This window comes from Stegodyphus dumicola, chromosome 6, assembly GCF_044657685.1.
Source record: "Stegodyphus dumicola isolate Sdum_Otavi_A_Nest chromosome 6, ASM4465768v1".
Lineage (NCBI taxonomy): Eukaryota > Metazoa > Arthropoda > Arachnida > Araneae > Eresidae > Stegodyphus > Stegodyphus dumicola.
The window spans coordinates 64,355,056-64,374,014 of NC_140773.1; the positions used below are offsets into that span (position 1 = coordinate 64,355,056).

General features: G+C 29.2%; 1 protein-coding gene across 6 annotated transcripts in view; it reads right to left on the reverse strand.

The window, feature by feature from the left end:
- LOC118184395 (recQ-like DNA helicase BLM) overlaps nt 1-18,959 on the reverse strand; it is a 172,840-nt gene that overhangs the window by 61,371 nt on the left and 92,510 nt on the right. For all 6 annotated transcript variants that reach the window (XM_085818426.1, XM_085818425.1, XM_035354059.2 and 3 more), the window contains 5 exons: nt 14,234-14,347; nt 10,509-10,607; nt 10,274-10,422; nt 1,399-1,533; nt 1,109-1,229 (listed from right to left, as the gene is read on the reverse strand). In XM_085818426.1, coding sequence (XP_085674552.1) covers nt 1,109-1,229; nt 1,399-1,533; nt 10,274-10,422; nt 10,509-10,607; nt 14,234-14,347 — 618 coding nt within the window. The remainder of the gene's footprint in view (nt 1-1,108; nt 1,230-1,398; nt 1,534-10,273; nt 10,423-10,508; nt 10,608-14,233; nt 14,348-18,959) is intronic.

Genomic DNA, 18,959 nt, shown 5'->3' on the forward strand with positions numbered 1-18,959 from the left:
GCAGTGCATTTGCAAATATTTTAGTTCTGCAATTATTCAAGCAGCTCAGTTCTTGTAAATGTTAAACTCTCAGAAGAAAAAATAATATTAAATAACAATTAAAATTTACAGTAATATTTTTACCTTATTGTTTTTATTTCAAGCTATATATGCTTCTAATCAGATAAGTACTTATGCTCAGAAAAATAACAGATATAATATTTATATTAATGCATCTAAATATAAAACGTTTCACTGGTATCATTTTGTTTGCATAATCTGCTCATTGTTGATGCAATGAAGATTTTCTCCCTCCCCTACATGCTTTCGAACATTTCAAAAATATATTTTATATTTAAGTGCCGAAATTTTATATTTTACATAAAATTAATGATTAAATCATTATATGCAATAAAATTTAAAATCTCTCCTTACAGTTTTCTTACTCTTGTTTAAAACTGATTTACTGTCACCTCTTTTGTAGTTGCTATGTAAAATGAGCTAATGTAAAAGTCAAGATTTTATAGAAAATATTTAGATAATATTTATATACTTTGTCACATAATTATGACATGGTTATATATGGTTATGATATGTCACATAATTAAGACAGAACTATGAAGTTATATAGGGATTTTAGGAACTGGTTCATTTAATGGGAAAAACATTAAGTTGAAAATTAAACTCAGGGCAAACTCAAGAGTTTTGTTCACTTTATTTATGGCCTTTAATGAATAATTCTCAGATACTGATAGGCAAGATTAAATCTTCTCTTTATTATCTTCAGAGTCTTTAAAAGAAGATCAAAGCAGAAATGGAAACTATTAAATGCTTTCTCTAAAAATTTGGGTGTGTGCATAAGGATTGGAAAAATGATAGAAAGTCTTTGTTGGTAATAGCTGAACCTATCAGTTAAATACCCCTCTCTCATCATTAAAAACACTGCATGTGTACCATCTATAATAGACTGTTATTGCACCTGTGAGAAGGGGAGGAAGATACAAAAACACAACTGAGTTTAAATGGAAGCTAAACCCACAGGCTTGGTTTTGGGCTAGGCATCAGGCTCCTCTAAATATTAAACCTTCCAGGGTGGCATATCATATTAATACAACATTAAAAAAATTACTTTAAATCTGTCATTTATCCAGAGTTCCTGCACTTCATCTCGATTATTGAGGCCAGCATGATAAGATGTTGCATTGATTCCACTATGGTTCAATTCATTAGCGACTGTGTCACAATCATTTCTGAAATGGATTATATAAATAATATAGAATATAAAAGATTCATTTAATCAATAAACAATTAGTTCAAAAATAAATTTTAGAATATTTAATGAATTATTCATAATTTTAAGGAATAGGATATATTTTTTAAATTAAAAGAAATATTTTCAAGTACTGAAAAATTGCATACCTTGAAAGACAATACACTATTCCACACATGTTCTTAAACTTTGTTTTGATGAGATCTATGATGTCTGAAGTTACATTTTTGGTTTTCAATCTAACTTCATATTTTAAATTTGGACGATTAAAGCTTTGAAGGAACCTGAAAGATTCAATTATTTACAACTGCATTCATATCAAAAATATATTTAATATATATATGATTTTTCCAACCAGAATGCTATAAAAATTGATATTCTTGTATTATGACATGTTCCAAGTAAAAGAAGAAAAAACATTTTTATTGAATTAATTTATTGGATATTGGAAATTAACAAACTATGATTTATTAAAACACTGCATGTGCACCATAGATAAAAATTCCAATTAAATAAAATTGAAAAAATATTTGTGCTTTATTGTCAATAAGGTATGCAAAAATCTCTTGTTTGCAATTTTCATATTAATTTCTCATTCTTCTTAACAGAACATCGAGCAGCTTTGAGGTCAACAAATCTCACATCCCCCCAAAAATTTCAAAATTTAGAAGGATTCCTGGTGGAATTTAACAGCATGTAATTTATACTCCATCTGAACCTGGCCCCACCACTTGCTGAATTGTTAAGATTGCTGCATACTGGGAGTTTGATTAGTTTTTCATCCAAGTGAAAAAGCTGGCTGCATGGTTGGTTTTCATAGTTTTCTCCATTTGTAATTTGAACACAACCAGTTTCCCATAGAGAGTCCTCCAAGAAAACATCCTCACTAGTGAGTTGAGAAGAAAGTTATGAGTTGATAGAATTGATATGAGATGGATAAAATACTTTCTGCAAGCGGAACAAAGATTATGCAAATGCTTCTTCAGGGTTCGTACACATTTCTGCACATGGAAATTAAGTACTTTTAAGAACTTTTAAAGACAATTCATGAAACAAATTAATGACCTATGAGTCAATGGGAACTGAATAAATTAAATTAAAAATATTACATCTATGCTCTATGCTTGAACTTCACTTTTTAATACCATCCTAAAAATAAAAGAGATCTGTAAGTAGAATGCATTATTATTAAACATAACTTAATTAACATAATTATTAATAATACATTTGAGAATAAAATAAATATTATGAAATTTATCAAGTAGCATTAAATATTTTACCCTTATAATAACTGGACATATTTGAAAGAAGATAAGTGACATTTTAGTTATGTTTTTCTAACAGTTATCTTTTTTTTTTTTTTTTTTTTTTTTTTTTTTTTTGTCTCATTTTGTCATATACATGCTCAGTCTAGAGGTTTAGTAAATAATAAGTAGATTTTATGTCAAGCAGCATAGGTTAAAATGAGCATTAAAATCATAATCAGCATGATTCATAACAAAAGACTGGCTGTTGTCACCGCTCCTGCTTGCCTAGAGAGAGACCTGCTGATCAGAACAAACCTGACAGGCCTGATGTAGGCACAGTTAGCAAGTTTTGAAAGTTAGCTGAGTTCTTTCTGACACAGTTAGTGTCATAACTTCGTGTAGAGTTCCAGGGGTTGTAACTCAGTCTTTAAGGTTCTATTAAGCCACTAAAGCATTAGAGGTGATACCTTGTTTTGCATTATTTTAAGTTTCACTAGATGCAAAGAATAAATTTTACATGAAGTTTTATATTTTCGTATTTTACCTTGCGAGTACTGTAAAGGTTAATGAAAGGCAATAACTTGTTTTAATATGCAAAGATAATTTTTAAGGGTAAACATTTAGTTTTAAGTAATTAAATTAGATATTAGATAACCTTAGTCATTATGGATTTACATGGGAACTATTAAATTAAAATTATTTTTGAATAATGTTTGTTAACAAAACCTATTATTATCACAGTCTAATAAAACTCCACAGTTTAAAATACATGCAATTTATGACATTGATTTTTAAACAATATTAGGATAATTACACATTAAAAGCTACAAAACATTTATTTAGTTTATTAGTTATTTATTTAGTTTTGTTGCTACAAAACATACTCAAATAATTATGCATCTTTTTAATTTGAAGGCCTGCCCAGACATTTTGGCTAATTTATATCGATTTTCTTCTCCTTAAGCCCCTTTTCTAACAATTAGAAATTTGTCTCAATATGCAAAACAGTGTTCTTATTAGTTTCTGTGTGTTTTATCTCCTAACTACCAACCTCTCCAATGTACTACCTGTGAGGGTTTACTTGATCTAGTAAAAGTTAAATAGTCCAAAAACCCCCAACAGACGTGAAACAAATTATCGCTATGTCAGAAAGTAACTACAAATCAGAGGCTTAAATAAGCTCCTTATTCAAAAAGAACTTAGAACATAAAGGCATGTTCTTATGCTAACAAAATGAATTACAGCTCATGGTGATGTAATTAAACAAGAAGAGTCATATTCAAACTAAAAGTATGGACTAGTGGTCAAAGACTATACAATTTAATTTCAATTTAATCTGGTTGAGTAACTCTATCGTCGTAATAAACTCAAATGTTGGCAGTGGTAATGGGAAGACTAATAATTACAAATTATCAGAGCTGACAGGAACTAATGCAAGCAGCAAGTGGAGGTCAGAAACACACTTTTGTCTTACACTCCAAAAACTGTCTAAGTGATTTGCATTCTGGTGAGGAAATAGAAACAGGAAATAATAGTAAAGGCTGAAATTGTAAACAACTGGGTAATTTACATAATAATAACTGTACATATCTTTGAAGAATAATTTTCTTTCTCTTTACATATTTAGTTCCTTTCCACTTTTAAAAGTTTTGGATTTAATTAAAGATTTCTGTTATTCTAAAAGACTAAATGCATTTAGAATGTATGGAGAAAGCTGCCAATTTTATTTCTTTAGTAATACGAACATTCAGAAGAAATAGATATAGTAAGGTCCGGTCACAGAGGTAGTGTGCCATAATTTTTAGAATTTAGTGACACACTAAGCAACAAAATCTAGAAATGGCAAAACTTTTAGAATTTAGAGCAGGCATTGGAAGCAGAATGTAGAAAGGCACAAAGAAGCAGAATTTAGGATCCACAGAGACGTCAGGTGGCAAAATACCTAGCCCTGTGTATGATGCATTAAGACATACTAGATGAATCTTTTGAATTGTCAGTTTTCAATTTCTTTATTAATAAAAATTCCTTTCTATAGTTTGCCTCTCCATATGATAAGATTAGAAGCATTTTTGATATTTTCCATGCTTGTGTCTGGTGAAAAATAGAGAAAATAAAGGGAAGATAAAATGTTAAGAAAGCGATTCTAGTATCAGAAGTAAAACTTTCAACTATTACATTTTTATTGTTCTTTCAGATGTTTTCCAAAAAGTAAGAAATTATGTGTTACTATCATGGAGGCATTTTTCATTTTGTCACATTTCCTGGAATCTTTTAGAATCATGGGTAAATTTGCTTCCAAATCTTTCTAAACTTTCTAAGCTGCAATGTCTAAAATCCTAAAGAAAAAATACCCCTACCAGCTATTGAAACAGCCAAAAATGTTTTAGGAAAAAAAAAAAAAAAAAGAAAAAAAAAGAAAAAAATCGGAGGAAAAAGGTATGAAATTAGTTTTTATAGAGAGAAGTGATGCATATTATGAGAAATAGGAAAAACTCTTACCATGGAAAAATTAAAAAGAAATTTTCAATTAATTGCATAGCTATTTTGTTTTTGCTAAAAACTGTTTTGTAAATTGTGCTTTATAGCATTATACCTTGCTTATTTTTCAGATTCAAAACTTTGTATGATATGTGGCCAAAATTGAACTTTATAATATGACAGTGAAAAATAAAAATGCTTTATTTTAATGTTATTTCTTAAATATAATTTTAATATATTACCATTATTTTAATGAAATTTATCAATGTTAATGTTCTAAAAATATCGTCAAATAATTCCCAGATCTCAGAATTAAAATTTTCTATAGAAACCGGTCTTAAAATCACCAAAATGTTCATAAGTCGCTAAATTTACAACCGTTTAATAAAAGAATTCACATCCCCAAAAGCGGAAAGTTGTTTGAGAGCTCTCCATTACAAAAAATTAAATAATTTCGAAATGCTTATGTTTCACTTCTTGCTCAGAAACTCGAATATCCCACCATTTATATTACAAATTATAACCCATGTACCCATTCAAAAAACAACCATATCTGACAGTGAATCACCAAAAATATTCCTGCAAAATGCTAATTCACACTCAAAATGGCAGTCGTAAAAACAGACAGAAATTTCAGATGATTAAAATTAAGGACCTTCTGCCGATTTTGGCTGAAATTAAGGTATTTTAAGAACCAAAAATCGATTCCAAAAAAACTTAAGAACTTTTAAGGACCATAAGAACCCTGTTCTTTTAAAGAAGGGTAATTTTTTATGTTCTGTTTAAAACAAAAAATTTTATCTTAAATAATTGATTATTGATTTATGCTTTTTTTTTTTTTTTTTTTTGAGAAATGCTATTATTTTTCCCGATTTTCCCCGAATATTTTTCATTTCTTTGATTTTCTGTGAGCTTCCAGGTATTTTCAGGTGAGTGGGAACCCTGTAATGCATAAATTTACATAGCATCAAAAAATAATATATCAATTCTCTATCAAATTATTTTTCTTTGAAGAAATTCAAGCCCTCTCCATTAATGTTAGGTTATTTGAATATGGCAAAACACACAAGGCCTATCTGCTGGAGGGTAAGTATGCCTCTACAGAGGACTTTTTAAAGAAAGCCTGGCTAGCATTCACATTATACATGGAAATAATCGTGAAAACCAACTATGCAGGAAGCCCTTTCGCTGTGATAGAACTCGGGTTGAATTATCAGTGCATCAAGGTCTGGGGTCGTGATTTCAAACACCTTCTTTAATGACGATTGTTGTTGGTTGGTTTCTGCTGTACTAAACATAATATATCATGTTTTGTCACACTGTCTTCTTCCTTTTTTGTGTTGTCACTACCGTGCCCAGAAAGCGTTTTTGACCATGCATTGCTATTTTCCATTGTCTAGGTGTACTCTCTCTCTCTCATGAAATTTTTTTATTGGTTTGCTGAAACACCCTTTATATATACTTTATATAACAAAATTCAAATACCATCACAACAAGAAAAAAGGAGGGGCCTTCAGATTTTACATTACGACCAAAAAGGTGTTTTTTAACATTTTGTGTATTACCTTTATTGATTAAATATCATGTTCTTCGCACTTAAAACACATAGAATTCAATTCAACAGTAATATCACAAAATATTTAAAAACAGCATATCGTTAGAATTTCCAATACACAGTCTTGCATGCTGGAGATAAAAATGTTCTTTCTGTACAGTGTTGCCATTGGTCATTTCGAAGTTGTTGAGTTTGTTAATCAAAAATTCGTTAAAGTTTTACAAAATTTCAAATACATAATAAAACAAATCTGAAATTCAAAATTTGGGCTTCCAAGTGCCCATGTTCAGTTGGAGGACTACATTATTTAAAATTTGATGGCTCTAGGTACCGTTGTTTCTCTATAATGCAGGAAACATTCATTGCATTCATGCAGATTCTTCATCATTTAGTTTCTTTAAATATAAGACATGGCGATAATATTTGGTGGTAACAGTTCAAAAAGTAAATTGATGCAAAATGCCCTTTGTCTAATAATAAAAAAACACTATATGAAATAACTATAAAAATATCAAATATAAGAAAATAGAAAAAGTATTTATATTTCCCAGCATGTGTCCTAAATATTACAACCCTAGTTGCATTCGATTCCAATGAACATTGAATGACTCTGCCATTTTGCTCTTCAGTTCAATTTAGCAAATATGTAACTTTATTTTAATTCATTGCTGGCCTTTTTACTGTATGATAATTACGCACATTTTTAAAGTGTCATACATTTTTATGAATTTATTTTAGAATGATAGGAATGCATAAAACTTACTCTTATTTCTTACATTTTTAGTTCATCATTCTTACATTGTTTTACTATGAAAAGCAGCAAATGTGTCAGGGAATGGTCTTTTTAATGCATAAATATTAAAATCTGTACTTAAATAATTAATTAAGTTTTGTTCTTGGCTTGTATTTTGAATCAAATTAACCAACTTCTAAATAGTTGCTTAAATATCCCCTTAAGATTTGTTCTTAACTAATACTTTGAATCTGTTTTAGTTTAATATTTTCCTGGTTTGTTATTTTACAATTGGTTCTTGCATATTAAGATGACGGAACACATTTGCTTCTATTAAATATTGTTAATTGATCGGAAACTAGTCTGTTCCCCATGAAATTTCTTTTTAATAGCCATTAAATTTCTGTTTAATAGCAATAATTGATTCATTCTTTCATTTCAGAACATTTTTTGTTTTATACCGTTTTATTTTATTTGCTATAGACAATACCAATAAAAAATTTTTACTTAGCATTAAAGTTCACTTTTTATTAAGCTTCCTAATTTCCTTTCTAATAAATTCATATATGCATGTGTGTGTATGCAAAGTTATATAATGATCCTTCACATATGGCAATTAGGGAACATACTATGATTCTGTTTTCATTCATAGCTTTGTAGTCACTCACTACATTGAACTATAATAGATTCCTCTATTCTTTTTAGAGAATAGTTGAAGAAAATGTGTGCCGAATCCAAACTCATCAGCAAAAATACACTGTTGTACAAATTTAGATGTTACTTTCATGCTTCCAATTCCAATTTATGTATGCCTTCTTTTCCATAATAATGAGGGAGACACAAGTAATTGGATGTCTCATGTAAAGACCACTGAAACTCAATTTTTCTTGATGAAGAGTTATAAACTTTTCAGAAAATAGTCTGACTTATGACACAATGCGGTTAGCGAAAGCCAATTATATTAATTGCACAATGTCATAAAAGTTGTGACACTTCAGTGACCTTGCATTTGAATTTCTTTATAATAAGATGAGATTTTATTATGAGCATCCTGCAGAGACTGAACGAAGGCAAAACTTTCTTGGAAAATATTACATTCAATAACAACAAGTCTATAAATCATCAGACTTGTCAAGGATGGGTTTGATCCCCTCCTGTAAACATATTAATGCTTCAAATTCATCAGTTAAAAGCATATTAATCCAGATTAGTGGATGATAGGTTCTCCATTCCTTCCTTTGATATAAATTAAAATCTGTTGCCCCCCCTTCCAGAAAACAATTCAGAACTCCGTTCAAACTTTTGATTGCATGTTACAATATAAAATTTTTAAAACAGAGAAAAGACAAATTTCAAATTAATAAGAATGGATTATGATTTATAAAAGTATTGGGAAAAAAAAGTTTAAAATGAGCTTTTTTGAGATTCAAACATTACAATTGTTAGCACACTACATATTTGGTCTGTTAGTTGCTCTAGTATTTCTTAAAAAAGAACGAAAAAAAAAAAAAAAAACCGAGTAGAATAATAGCATAGTATACAAAAACATCTACTCACGAACACATTGTCTTGACAAGTTTATGTACAAATTTAGAAAATGCTTGAGGGAACACATTTTAGTAAAACAAACTTTGAAGTCAACTGAGTCACATACAGGTATAAGTAAATCTATCAATTACCAGTGGCCAAGTGTTGATTATTTATCAATGCTAAAAGGCTATTCTTTCTTTCTCCCCCTCCCCACTGTTAACAAGATGCCATGAAGTGCTAAACATAAATGTCAACATACAAATCGTCTATTAATGATACAAACAGCCTAATGAAACGAATCATTATGTTATTAAATCTAGTCTTCACTTCATAAACTTTTCTTTTTGAGGCTAAATCTTTGAATGCAAAGCCATTTTGATGTTTTCACAGTAATAAAGTACAATCTTATTTTGTGCTTTTTCAAAAATAGTCCTTCAGTATGAATGATATTCCACAATTCATTTATCTTGGAAGAGTTTAATCATGGACTAATTATCATTTGGCAATAGCCAAAAATATTGATTCTGTTCTCAAAAAGAATCTAGGAAGGTAAATTAATGGGTTCTTGCTTATTCGCAATGACATCATTGCAGAGCTATTTATGATGTGACATAAACAGGCAACCACATTTGGTTGGTTTGGCACCCAATTATGATTTGTGCCTCATAAACAGAAAAGAATGAATTAAAAACAGGAGACAAATAAAGACTGGTTTAAACATGTAATAAATCTAAACAAAACAATTTTACTGATGTAATGGTTTAAATGTTTATTTTGTATATTTTTATAATTATGCATAACTTTTGGACACTTCTCTAGTAATTGTGTAAGTCTTCTAGTGTGTTTTAGGATAAGACTGTAAACCATACAGAAAGACGAAGTAGTGAACTCTCACTAGGTCTCGAAAGAACAGATGACTTCAGAAGAAGGTTTTAATAACCTTTTTATTTTAACTAAATTAAAAGAAATGCACTTACTTGGTGCTCACAATTTAACCACCACTTGTGGCTAAGTAATTTGAATAGAAAATAGTATGTACAATCCTAACAAATTAAAGTACCCTATTGGCTCTAAACTACTAAATCGGCTGCACACAGCAAAGCCGAACTCAGAGTATCAATATAATCTAAAGAAAGTGACTAGCACCAACTATTCAACTACAAAGTGACTAAATTAACCATGCGGCATAAATTCAGAACTAAGTCTCTTACCGTGAACTCTAAAAACTGCTGCTTAAATACTATTTCCATCTCACTTAAATTTGCATATACGTCATTAAATTTACATTCTAGCAGGAAAACGAAAATAGAAGGGAAAGAAAAGTTTCTTAAACTAAAAATAATTGGTTAGAATAAATTAAGTTCTTTACAATTGGTACTCCTAATATGTAAAAATTGATGTGCATGTCTAACAACTTCAAAATGACAATTAAAAATAGAATAATTAATTCATTAAACAGGTATTTTGCAATGAGTTCATACCATTTAGGTGACTTCATGCCCAGCTGATGCAAAATATCAAATCGAACTCTCTGAGTTGCAGTTGCTGTAAGAGCCATCATGGGCACATTTGGAAATTTTTCTCGTAACATTTTTAATTTCTTGTAATCTGGTCTAAAATCGTGTCCCCACTATATAAAAAGATAAACAGTAATTAAAATCAATATAATAAATATATGATTAGAAGATTTAGGAATAATATTTAAACATCTTTTACCTGGCTGACACAGTGAGCTTCATCTATGACAAAACGCTGAATCATTTCTCGATTGTAAAGATTTTGCAAGCAGGATACTAATTTTGCACTGGCACTGATCTAAACAATAAAAATTAGAAAAAATTAATAATTTTTTTGAAAGTTTAAAAAAGCCATTAAAATTACTTAATTCATTAAACAGATTAGAACATATTAGCTAACTGGATCCATACCTCATATTTATTCATATTTAAATACCTTATGAAAAATATGCACACACTTCAAATAGATGTTTAACTATATTTCAGAAAGATATGTTTTTAGAAATACATCTGTATCTTTTAAAAATAAAATAAAATGTTACATTTCACAATATAAATGATGTCTCTAAAATATTATCATTTCAGAATAATAGAGAGAAATTAAATGATAAAAGTGTTAACTGGACAAGAATTAGCCAAGTATTTGATACGTTCCTGAAACATATCTAAATAAACTTAGTACAAAATAAGTCCATATTTATTTCTGCTAAAATGCTTTTTTAAAATTCATTTTTAGCTCTTTATTTCTAATTAAGAAATATAGATCAAATTTCTAATTGAATTCACTTGAATACTTTTCATCTGAAATAACAAATTAAGAAAAAGGTTTACATAAATGAGATAAAGTCCAAAACAGAGAGATAATATTCATAAAATCTTTGCAATTAAAAGTAATAACTGAGAACTGACAATTTATATTAACCAAAAACAAGATGCAGGTTCATTAGGATTTTTTTTTCCTTATGCGAGGAATGTGAAAAATGTGCAATGCCCTCAGCAGGACTCTAACCTGGACCTCTCAAATACACACTGTGTTACCATTACACCACGAAGGCATGCTAGAAGGAGGAAGAAAATACCTTATAAAGTCCAGTGTCATAGTAGATGTAAACAACTTGAAATTTGAAGAAATAACATAGCACTTTGCTTACAACATTTCAAAAGAATTGTTAAATTTGAAAATGTTAAAATTATTGAGATTTAAAATTTTTGTAACTGATCCTTAATTAGTGAATCAACTAAAATTAAATGCCACCAACAGAAAAAATACATCATCTTTCCTGAATAAATATTTCAAAATTTCTAAAGAATTTAAAAGAGAGGAGGAAAAGAAAAAGTGCAGATTTTATAAAGCATTTGTTCCAGAGCTTTAAGATAAAAACAAATGATAGGCTAGGCAATTGGTTCAAATAATTCATTAGTTCCCAGCCAAACTAATAACACCACCAGGAGGTTTTCCAAGCTGAGAGTCACCTCTCACCTGATTATGGCACATGAACAGTCAAGGTTTAACTAAGGTAATGAAAATTTTCAAGTGTCATTTTTAACCCCCTCCCCCTAAATATTTAGGAATAATTTCTCCAGTTCTTAAAATTCCTAACGTTTAATTTGCTGGAATATCTTATATAACTTTTTAAATTAACTCAACTATTATCTTTTCTAAATTACATGTTCTTTAACGGAAAAAAGAAAACAGGAAATGGCATTTATTAGAGTAAAATTAATAGAGGCCAAAATGATGAAAACACTAAATGATATGAATCTGCATCTCAAAGGACAATTTATGTGAAAACTATATGAACCTCTATTGTTTAAAGTATAAAATAATTTGAAAATTATTGGCTGGCTCTTACACTTCGTTAAAATCCACAAGCAGCAGTTTTGTATTGCTGCTTGTGTATTTTAACGAAGTGTTGTGGATTATTACATGATGTATTGAAAATTTTATTTATTTTTATAATTTTTTTATTAGAATCTGCTACTCAAATATTAGAAGGAATGATTTTTTTTTTCAGGATTTTTTTAAAATTCATTTGGAAAGATATTTATTTTTACATAAGTGAAGTTTTCTGCTGGTGGTAAAAATATTCATCTATATTTATGCAGCTAAAATTCTGCTAGATAACTAAGATTCTTGTAATTGAAAATTAAGAACTTGACTTTGATTAAAATATTGCTATGAATTAGAATATCATTTATTTTGTAGAAAGTGGAATAAAACAGAAGAGAATTTGTTTGCTGTATTCACCTGATCAATTAGTATAATTTCAAATAAATCCCATATGAAGTAATTTGATTGAAGAAAAATTCAACAAAAGAAGGAAACGCTTTGACATAATCTAGTAAAAAATAAGGAAATGTTTTAATAACTCAAGTAACACAATTTTCGAATTTACTGAATTCAGTTCTCTCACATTTCATTCATGTTTTCCAGTTTAGGTAACGTAAAGGTATTTTGTTAAGCAGTGCTCATATAACTGACAATATAATAGTAGTACTTGTTATTCTGAATTATTCACTAAGCAACTTTAATTCTTAATATTCTTATGAAAATATGATAGTGTGAATTTGCAGGAAAAACTTATACAGTCTATATACTAGAAAAAGCAATATATGTAACAGATTCATAGTATATTGATGATAAACAGTCTTGGAAATCATAACTTATCCATAACCTCATTTAACAGTAAATAAAACATTATTTAATTCTCTTTTCACCCACTCATCAACCCATGCACACATAAATACCTGGCAGTATGCTTCAGACACATTAGAAGTGAGAAGATGTGATTCTGCTTAATATGATGTTATTCTGTTTTTATGATGCCATGAACAGATATTTTTTCTTCTTAGTTCATTTTATGAGTTATCTTTGTGTTAACTATTTTTACGCGTTTTCATCATTAAATTACAAAATATCACTACCGTTATCATCAACAGGACTGAATACAACTACATCCTACATATATGTAATATAACTAATATCTTGATGACTGGTCGACAGCTACATGTATTTAGGCAAATGTTTTACTGCATAACTTGAATTATGCATAACAAAGGAGAGGCTTGCAGACAAAAATGGCTGTAGATACAACACATAATTTTATTTCTTGATAAAGCAAGCCTTGAGAATTATAATCAGGTTCACAAATTATCACGGGTGCAATAGGCAACTTACAGTTTTAAGAAGCTTGCATTTTCAGATACTGGACAATAGATAGCAATTAGCCACAACATGTTAGCACAGTAAGGGAAAGTGGGAAAATAAGTACACATTCAGCAGCAGAGAGAGATATACAGACTCAGTTCTTTGTTGAAATTTTGATCTGTAATTTGATAAGATATCCACATTGCTATGTATTGCATAAAATGGCATGATGCAGATTAATTCTGAGATGATGCACTTTAGATTCATATATTATAAATAATCAGTAGTTTTAGGACAGGAAGAGGAAGTAGCCTAATTTAAATAAGAAATAAAAGAGGCTATTGCAAAATTAAAGCTAGCAGTTTTCCTTCATATTTTATCTCTTACATATACTATATACAAGTAAGTTAAGACATAGTAATAAAATTGGAGATGGCTAAATAATAAATGCTTGCAATGAAGATTGAACACAAAATATTACCAAGAAGTAATGCTGATGATAATATCTGGAGTTTCTAAAGCTTGAACAAACATTAAATGTTACTAAAATATACAAATTCCTATTAAAACAAATATAAGAAATGCAATTAAAAATACAGCTTTGGCTTTAAGCTTTTAAAAATAATATGACTGATATTAAGAAACAAAGATAAATTAAGAAAATAAAGGCATGCAAATATAACATTAAATTATATATATATATATATATATATATATATATATATATAAAAATGTCTAGTTTAAAATTTCATTTATGTTAAGCAAAAATTTATTACCTTTTCCGGTGTTACATATAATAATTTAATACTAGGCTCCCTTGATGATAACTGACAGTAAACAGAGTTCGCAGAGCCAGCATCAGCATCACCAGTTAAACTGCTTGCAGATATCTGCACAAGATAGCTCAGAGTTAGGATATTATTATTATTTAAAAACAAAAATAAATAAATAAATAAATGTAACTTACATGAAAACTGGTGAGATCTGTGCATTTTATAGTATTTGCATACTTACTACAGAACTGTTTACAATATTTTTTCCTTAACTGGCTTCTTTACAAATAAAATTAACGAAATGTGCATAAATTAAACTAAACAATATCCCTAGATAGCAATCACGTAGTATGCTATCTACTGCTTTTAATTATTTATTTACTTCTTTAGCTGGTGGCATTAAAACATTTTTTATATGAATGTACAATAAAATAGCAGGGGAAAAAATGATTAAAACAACCAATTTCAGTGCTACCATCTAATAATAATAATAATAATAATAATAATAATAATAATTAAAAGTCCCACATGAATACCCACTATACTTTATATACTATATTTACGAAGAATAATATCATACAAGCAAGAATTTATCTAGATGCTGTATCTTCCTATTCCCATTTTCAATATAACATATTTGCCGGCATACACACTTTTTCTTTGAAACTAGGTTTGAAAAACGGGGTGTGTCTTATTCGTCGATATTGTGTCTTATATGTCGATACTCAGTTTTTGATTACATTCATTTCTGAAAATTTTCTCTATTTGCAGTTATGCAATTTTTTTCTTGTTTCCTTGCAGAGTGTGGGAATATTAAAGTTACATAGAGTTCAGTGAATGTGCATGCGCTGCCAGCAGCATTCACAACTGGGTTTGTTTAAACTTTCAAATTTTCATGAACGACTTTTAAGTGTGTGAAATTTCTACTGTTCAGTTTTCTTAAATTTGTTTCTTAAACATGCAGAGAGTCCTGATTTTTAATTTCACTTTCATACTAAATAAAATACCTCTTTTATCAAAGAAACAATTATTTTAGCATAAATCTGAGTGATCAACAATTTGACAGCTACGATATAGCTGCATATCTGCTTGGCATACATCTCAAACCGAAACATTTTACATAAAAACACTACTGATTTTCCACCAACTAATATTTTATACATCTGATGCCAACCTAGCAAATTATTAATTATTATATTTGGCTTTTATCACCGCATGTTCATCAGCACATGATGACTTGTGTAATGACTCTGCAGTGATGCTTAAAAAAATTTTTTTTTATATTAGTAACTGAATAACAAAAATGTTCATGAGGAAAAATTTAACAAAAATTTCTTTCCATATGCTAAAAATAGATTTTGTTAATCATCATATTTAATGCCAAAAGATTACATTTAGTGCTATTTGAAATAAGAATAACTAATTTGTTATTTTTAATTCTACACAGAGACGGTGCCAGAGCTCGCATGTCTATACCGGACGTGGAATTTATGCAAGAAAAAATTTTTGGAATTAAAAGATGCACCCAGCAACAAAATTAAGGGATGACAAAATTTTTAGAATTTAGGGAAAGCACTGAAACTCAAACTTTATGAGCAACAAGCATTTAGAACTTAGGGAGGTGCTTGATAGCAGAATTTAGGACCCACAGAGACTGCATCAGGCGGTAAGATATCTAGCGCTGGCCCACAATAAGCTTTACGTGTATGTGGAAATTTATTTATTCAGGACTCAGATAAGCACTAAGTATGTGCAAGAAATAGACGTAAGTATAATAAATAACTAAAACAATACACTTCAGGCTTAATTGTCTCAGTGCACAACAGAAGCAAGACAAAATTTAGTGAAATAACTTATCTTTTGCTGCCAATATCATGACAGCTGATACACTCAAGCTAATACTGAAGTTGCTGAATAATTTGCAGATGAATTTAATGAACTCACCAATAGTGAAAAGTTATCCAACAAATTTACAGCACTGATGAAACTGGCCTTTTCTGTTAATATGTATCACGAAATACCTTGGCAAACTCTAGAGAAAAGGTTTGAACTGGTGTCAGAGATTCCAAAGCGAAACTAACAATTTTAGCGTGCACATATGCTGCAGGAATGCATAAGTGTAAACTTTTCATAAATGGAAAAAATATATAACCTTGAGCATATAACAGAATAAAGATTTTCCTCGTTACATATCATGCAAATAAAAGAGCATGGAAGACACAAGCAATAATGAATGACTGGTTTGAAAATCATTTCAGAGAGGCTCGGCAACATTTGAATTCAATTGATTTACCTGAGGATGCAAAAACTATCCTGATTGTAGGCAACTGTTCAGCTCATACTTCACTTAAAGTTTTAGTGAAAGATAATGTATCTGTATTATTCTTTCCTCCATATTGTACGCCCATCATTCATCCTATGGATATCGGAATAGCGCACACGCTGAAATGCAAATATAAAGTAGCATTTTTAAAGTCCAGAGCAAGAAGACAACTCAAGAAGTTTTAAAATATTTTAGCATAAAATCTGCTGTGTGGAGCACCACAAGATTATGGGAGGACGTATCTGCAAATACTTTAAACAATGCTTGGCATAATTTAGGGAAAGCTCACCTTGAGAGGCTGACGAAGATGATAGCCATGATTTTGAAGGTTTTCGGATATTGCAAACCAAAGGTAAAATTTCCCAATTAAAGGATTTTGTAAAGAAATGTAGAGAAGCAGTAATAAATGAAGATGATATAACAGAAGTTTTTCAATGAGATGAAAATGTACCAATCATCAGTCAATGAATGGATGATAAAATCTAGATCATGAAAATACCGTTACCGACAGTGAAGAAAGTGACAGGTTATTGGAAACAAAAAAATTTCCATTGACAATTTAGTTAGAATTCTCAACAAGGATTGAACAATGTAACTTTTGCAATGCACTTTGTAACTGAATAAGAAATCAGATCTATTAATAGAATTAAAGAGAAAGTATTAGACAAAAAACAAAGCAACTTAAACAACTTATATTGAAAGAAACGTTTAATAAAGTAAACAAATAAAATAAATATTAAGCTTTTTTTTTTTTTTTTTTTTTTTTTTTGTTGTTGTTGTAAATTTTGATACCGTTTAGATCAGCGGTCGTTAAGCGATGCTCCATAAAAACTTTTTGATGGTCCGCAGAAGAACTAGGACATCATTTATATTTTTATGAAGATTCAGTTTAAAAAATAACGAGTAACAAAACCTATTATGGAATATGGATTATACTTTTTTTTTTTTTTTTTTAAATTTTAGCTACTATTTTTAGCGAAATTCCTTCTGTATTTAACAACATTTTAGATACTTTTGCAGGTGTACCTAGCGACATTTGAAAGTGAGAGTTTGGCATCCATTGATATGCTCCTGTTATCAATAATAGCATGAACTGGAATTCTCTTTAATTTTGAATTACAAGAATATGCTGTTGTAGTCATTAATAACACAGTTTTTCTCTGTGTCAATAGGCAACTTGACGGATTTTTATGAGAACCATCTGCATTCTTGTTTATAATTGCGTCACTGCTTGTCCGTTTCTGTTGATTGATGGCAACATTGTTGAGTGAGCGATGATTATTATGTTTACAATAATTAAAAATTGGTGGCATAACGCTTCCAGTTTATTGATATTGCATTGCGTTTACCAGTTTGTTCTTGTTTTTCATGAAGTTCCTTTTCAGTGATATGGAAATATGAAGCTTTCTGTACAAGAAGGTAAGATTTTTGTACTTTTCATATAATTTTTCAATCTGAATGAAATATGTGTATCAGTGAGATGTTAATAGTGTTTTAATTGTTACTCATAATGAAGGGCATAGCCTAAATTTTCATAAAGGCATGCTACTGAACAGCAAATGTTTCGAAAATTATATTAACAAATGAAAATTAGAATTACATGTATTGGAAAGGTTAAATATTGTTTTTATGTATTAATATGTTGTTTTTAAGGTCTGATTTAGGGTTTTTTAAAATTCATATTAGTGGTCTGCCAAATATAAAATTATATATGTAATGCTCTTTTTACTGACCATTAAAGATTGCTCTGGGCTTCTTGTAAAGCAGTGTTTTTGAATCTTTTACAGTTGTGAATTGACGAAAATATGAGCAAATATTTTATAGGCTGGCATTAGCCAAAAATAATATATATATTGGTATTTCATTTCTTAAATCTAGTGTTAAAAAATAAAAGTTTCAGTTAGTGCGATATTTACTGATGCTTATCTTTTTTAATAAACTTGTTAAATGTGGTTACAAGTTTGTCTCTGCAAGATGAAGTGCAGCATTAATATCCAGTTGATTTCTTTGTTTTTATTAATGATACAGCTGAAAAAGTTTTTTTCACATAAATAGGAAACTGAAAAAACAACCAACAATTTGATACCTTTATAACAGAGGCATATTCTTTATCAAAAGATATCTAGAAATGAGATGACTGCATTTTATGTTGGACGCAAATGTAACATCAAGGTTCGTACACATTTCTGCACACAGAAGTTAAGTACTTTTAAGGACCATTAATAAAAAATACATTAAGGACCTATGAGCAAATGGGAACTGAATAAATTCAATTAAAAATATTATCTATGCCTAAATTTCACTTTTGTAATACCATCCTAAAAATAAATAGATCTGTAAGGAGGAGGCATTATTATTAAACATAACTTAATTAACACAATTATTAATAAGTTTGAGAATAAAATA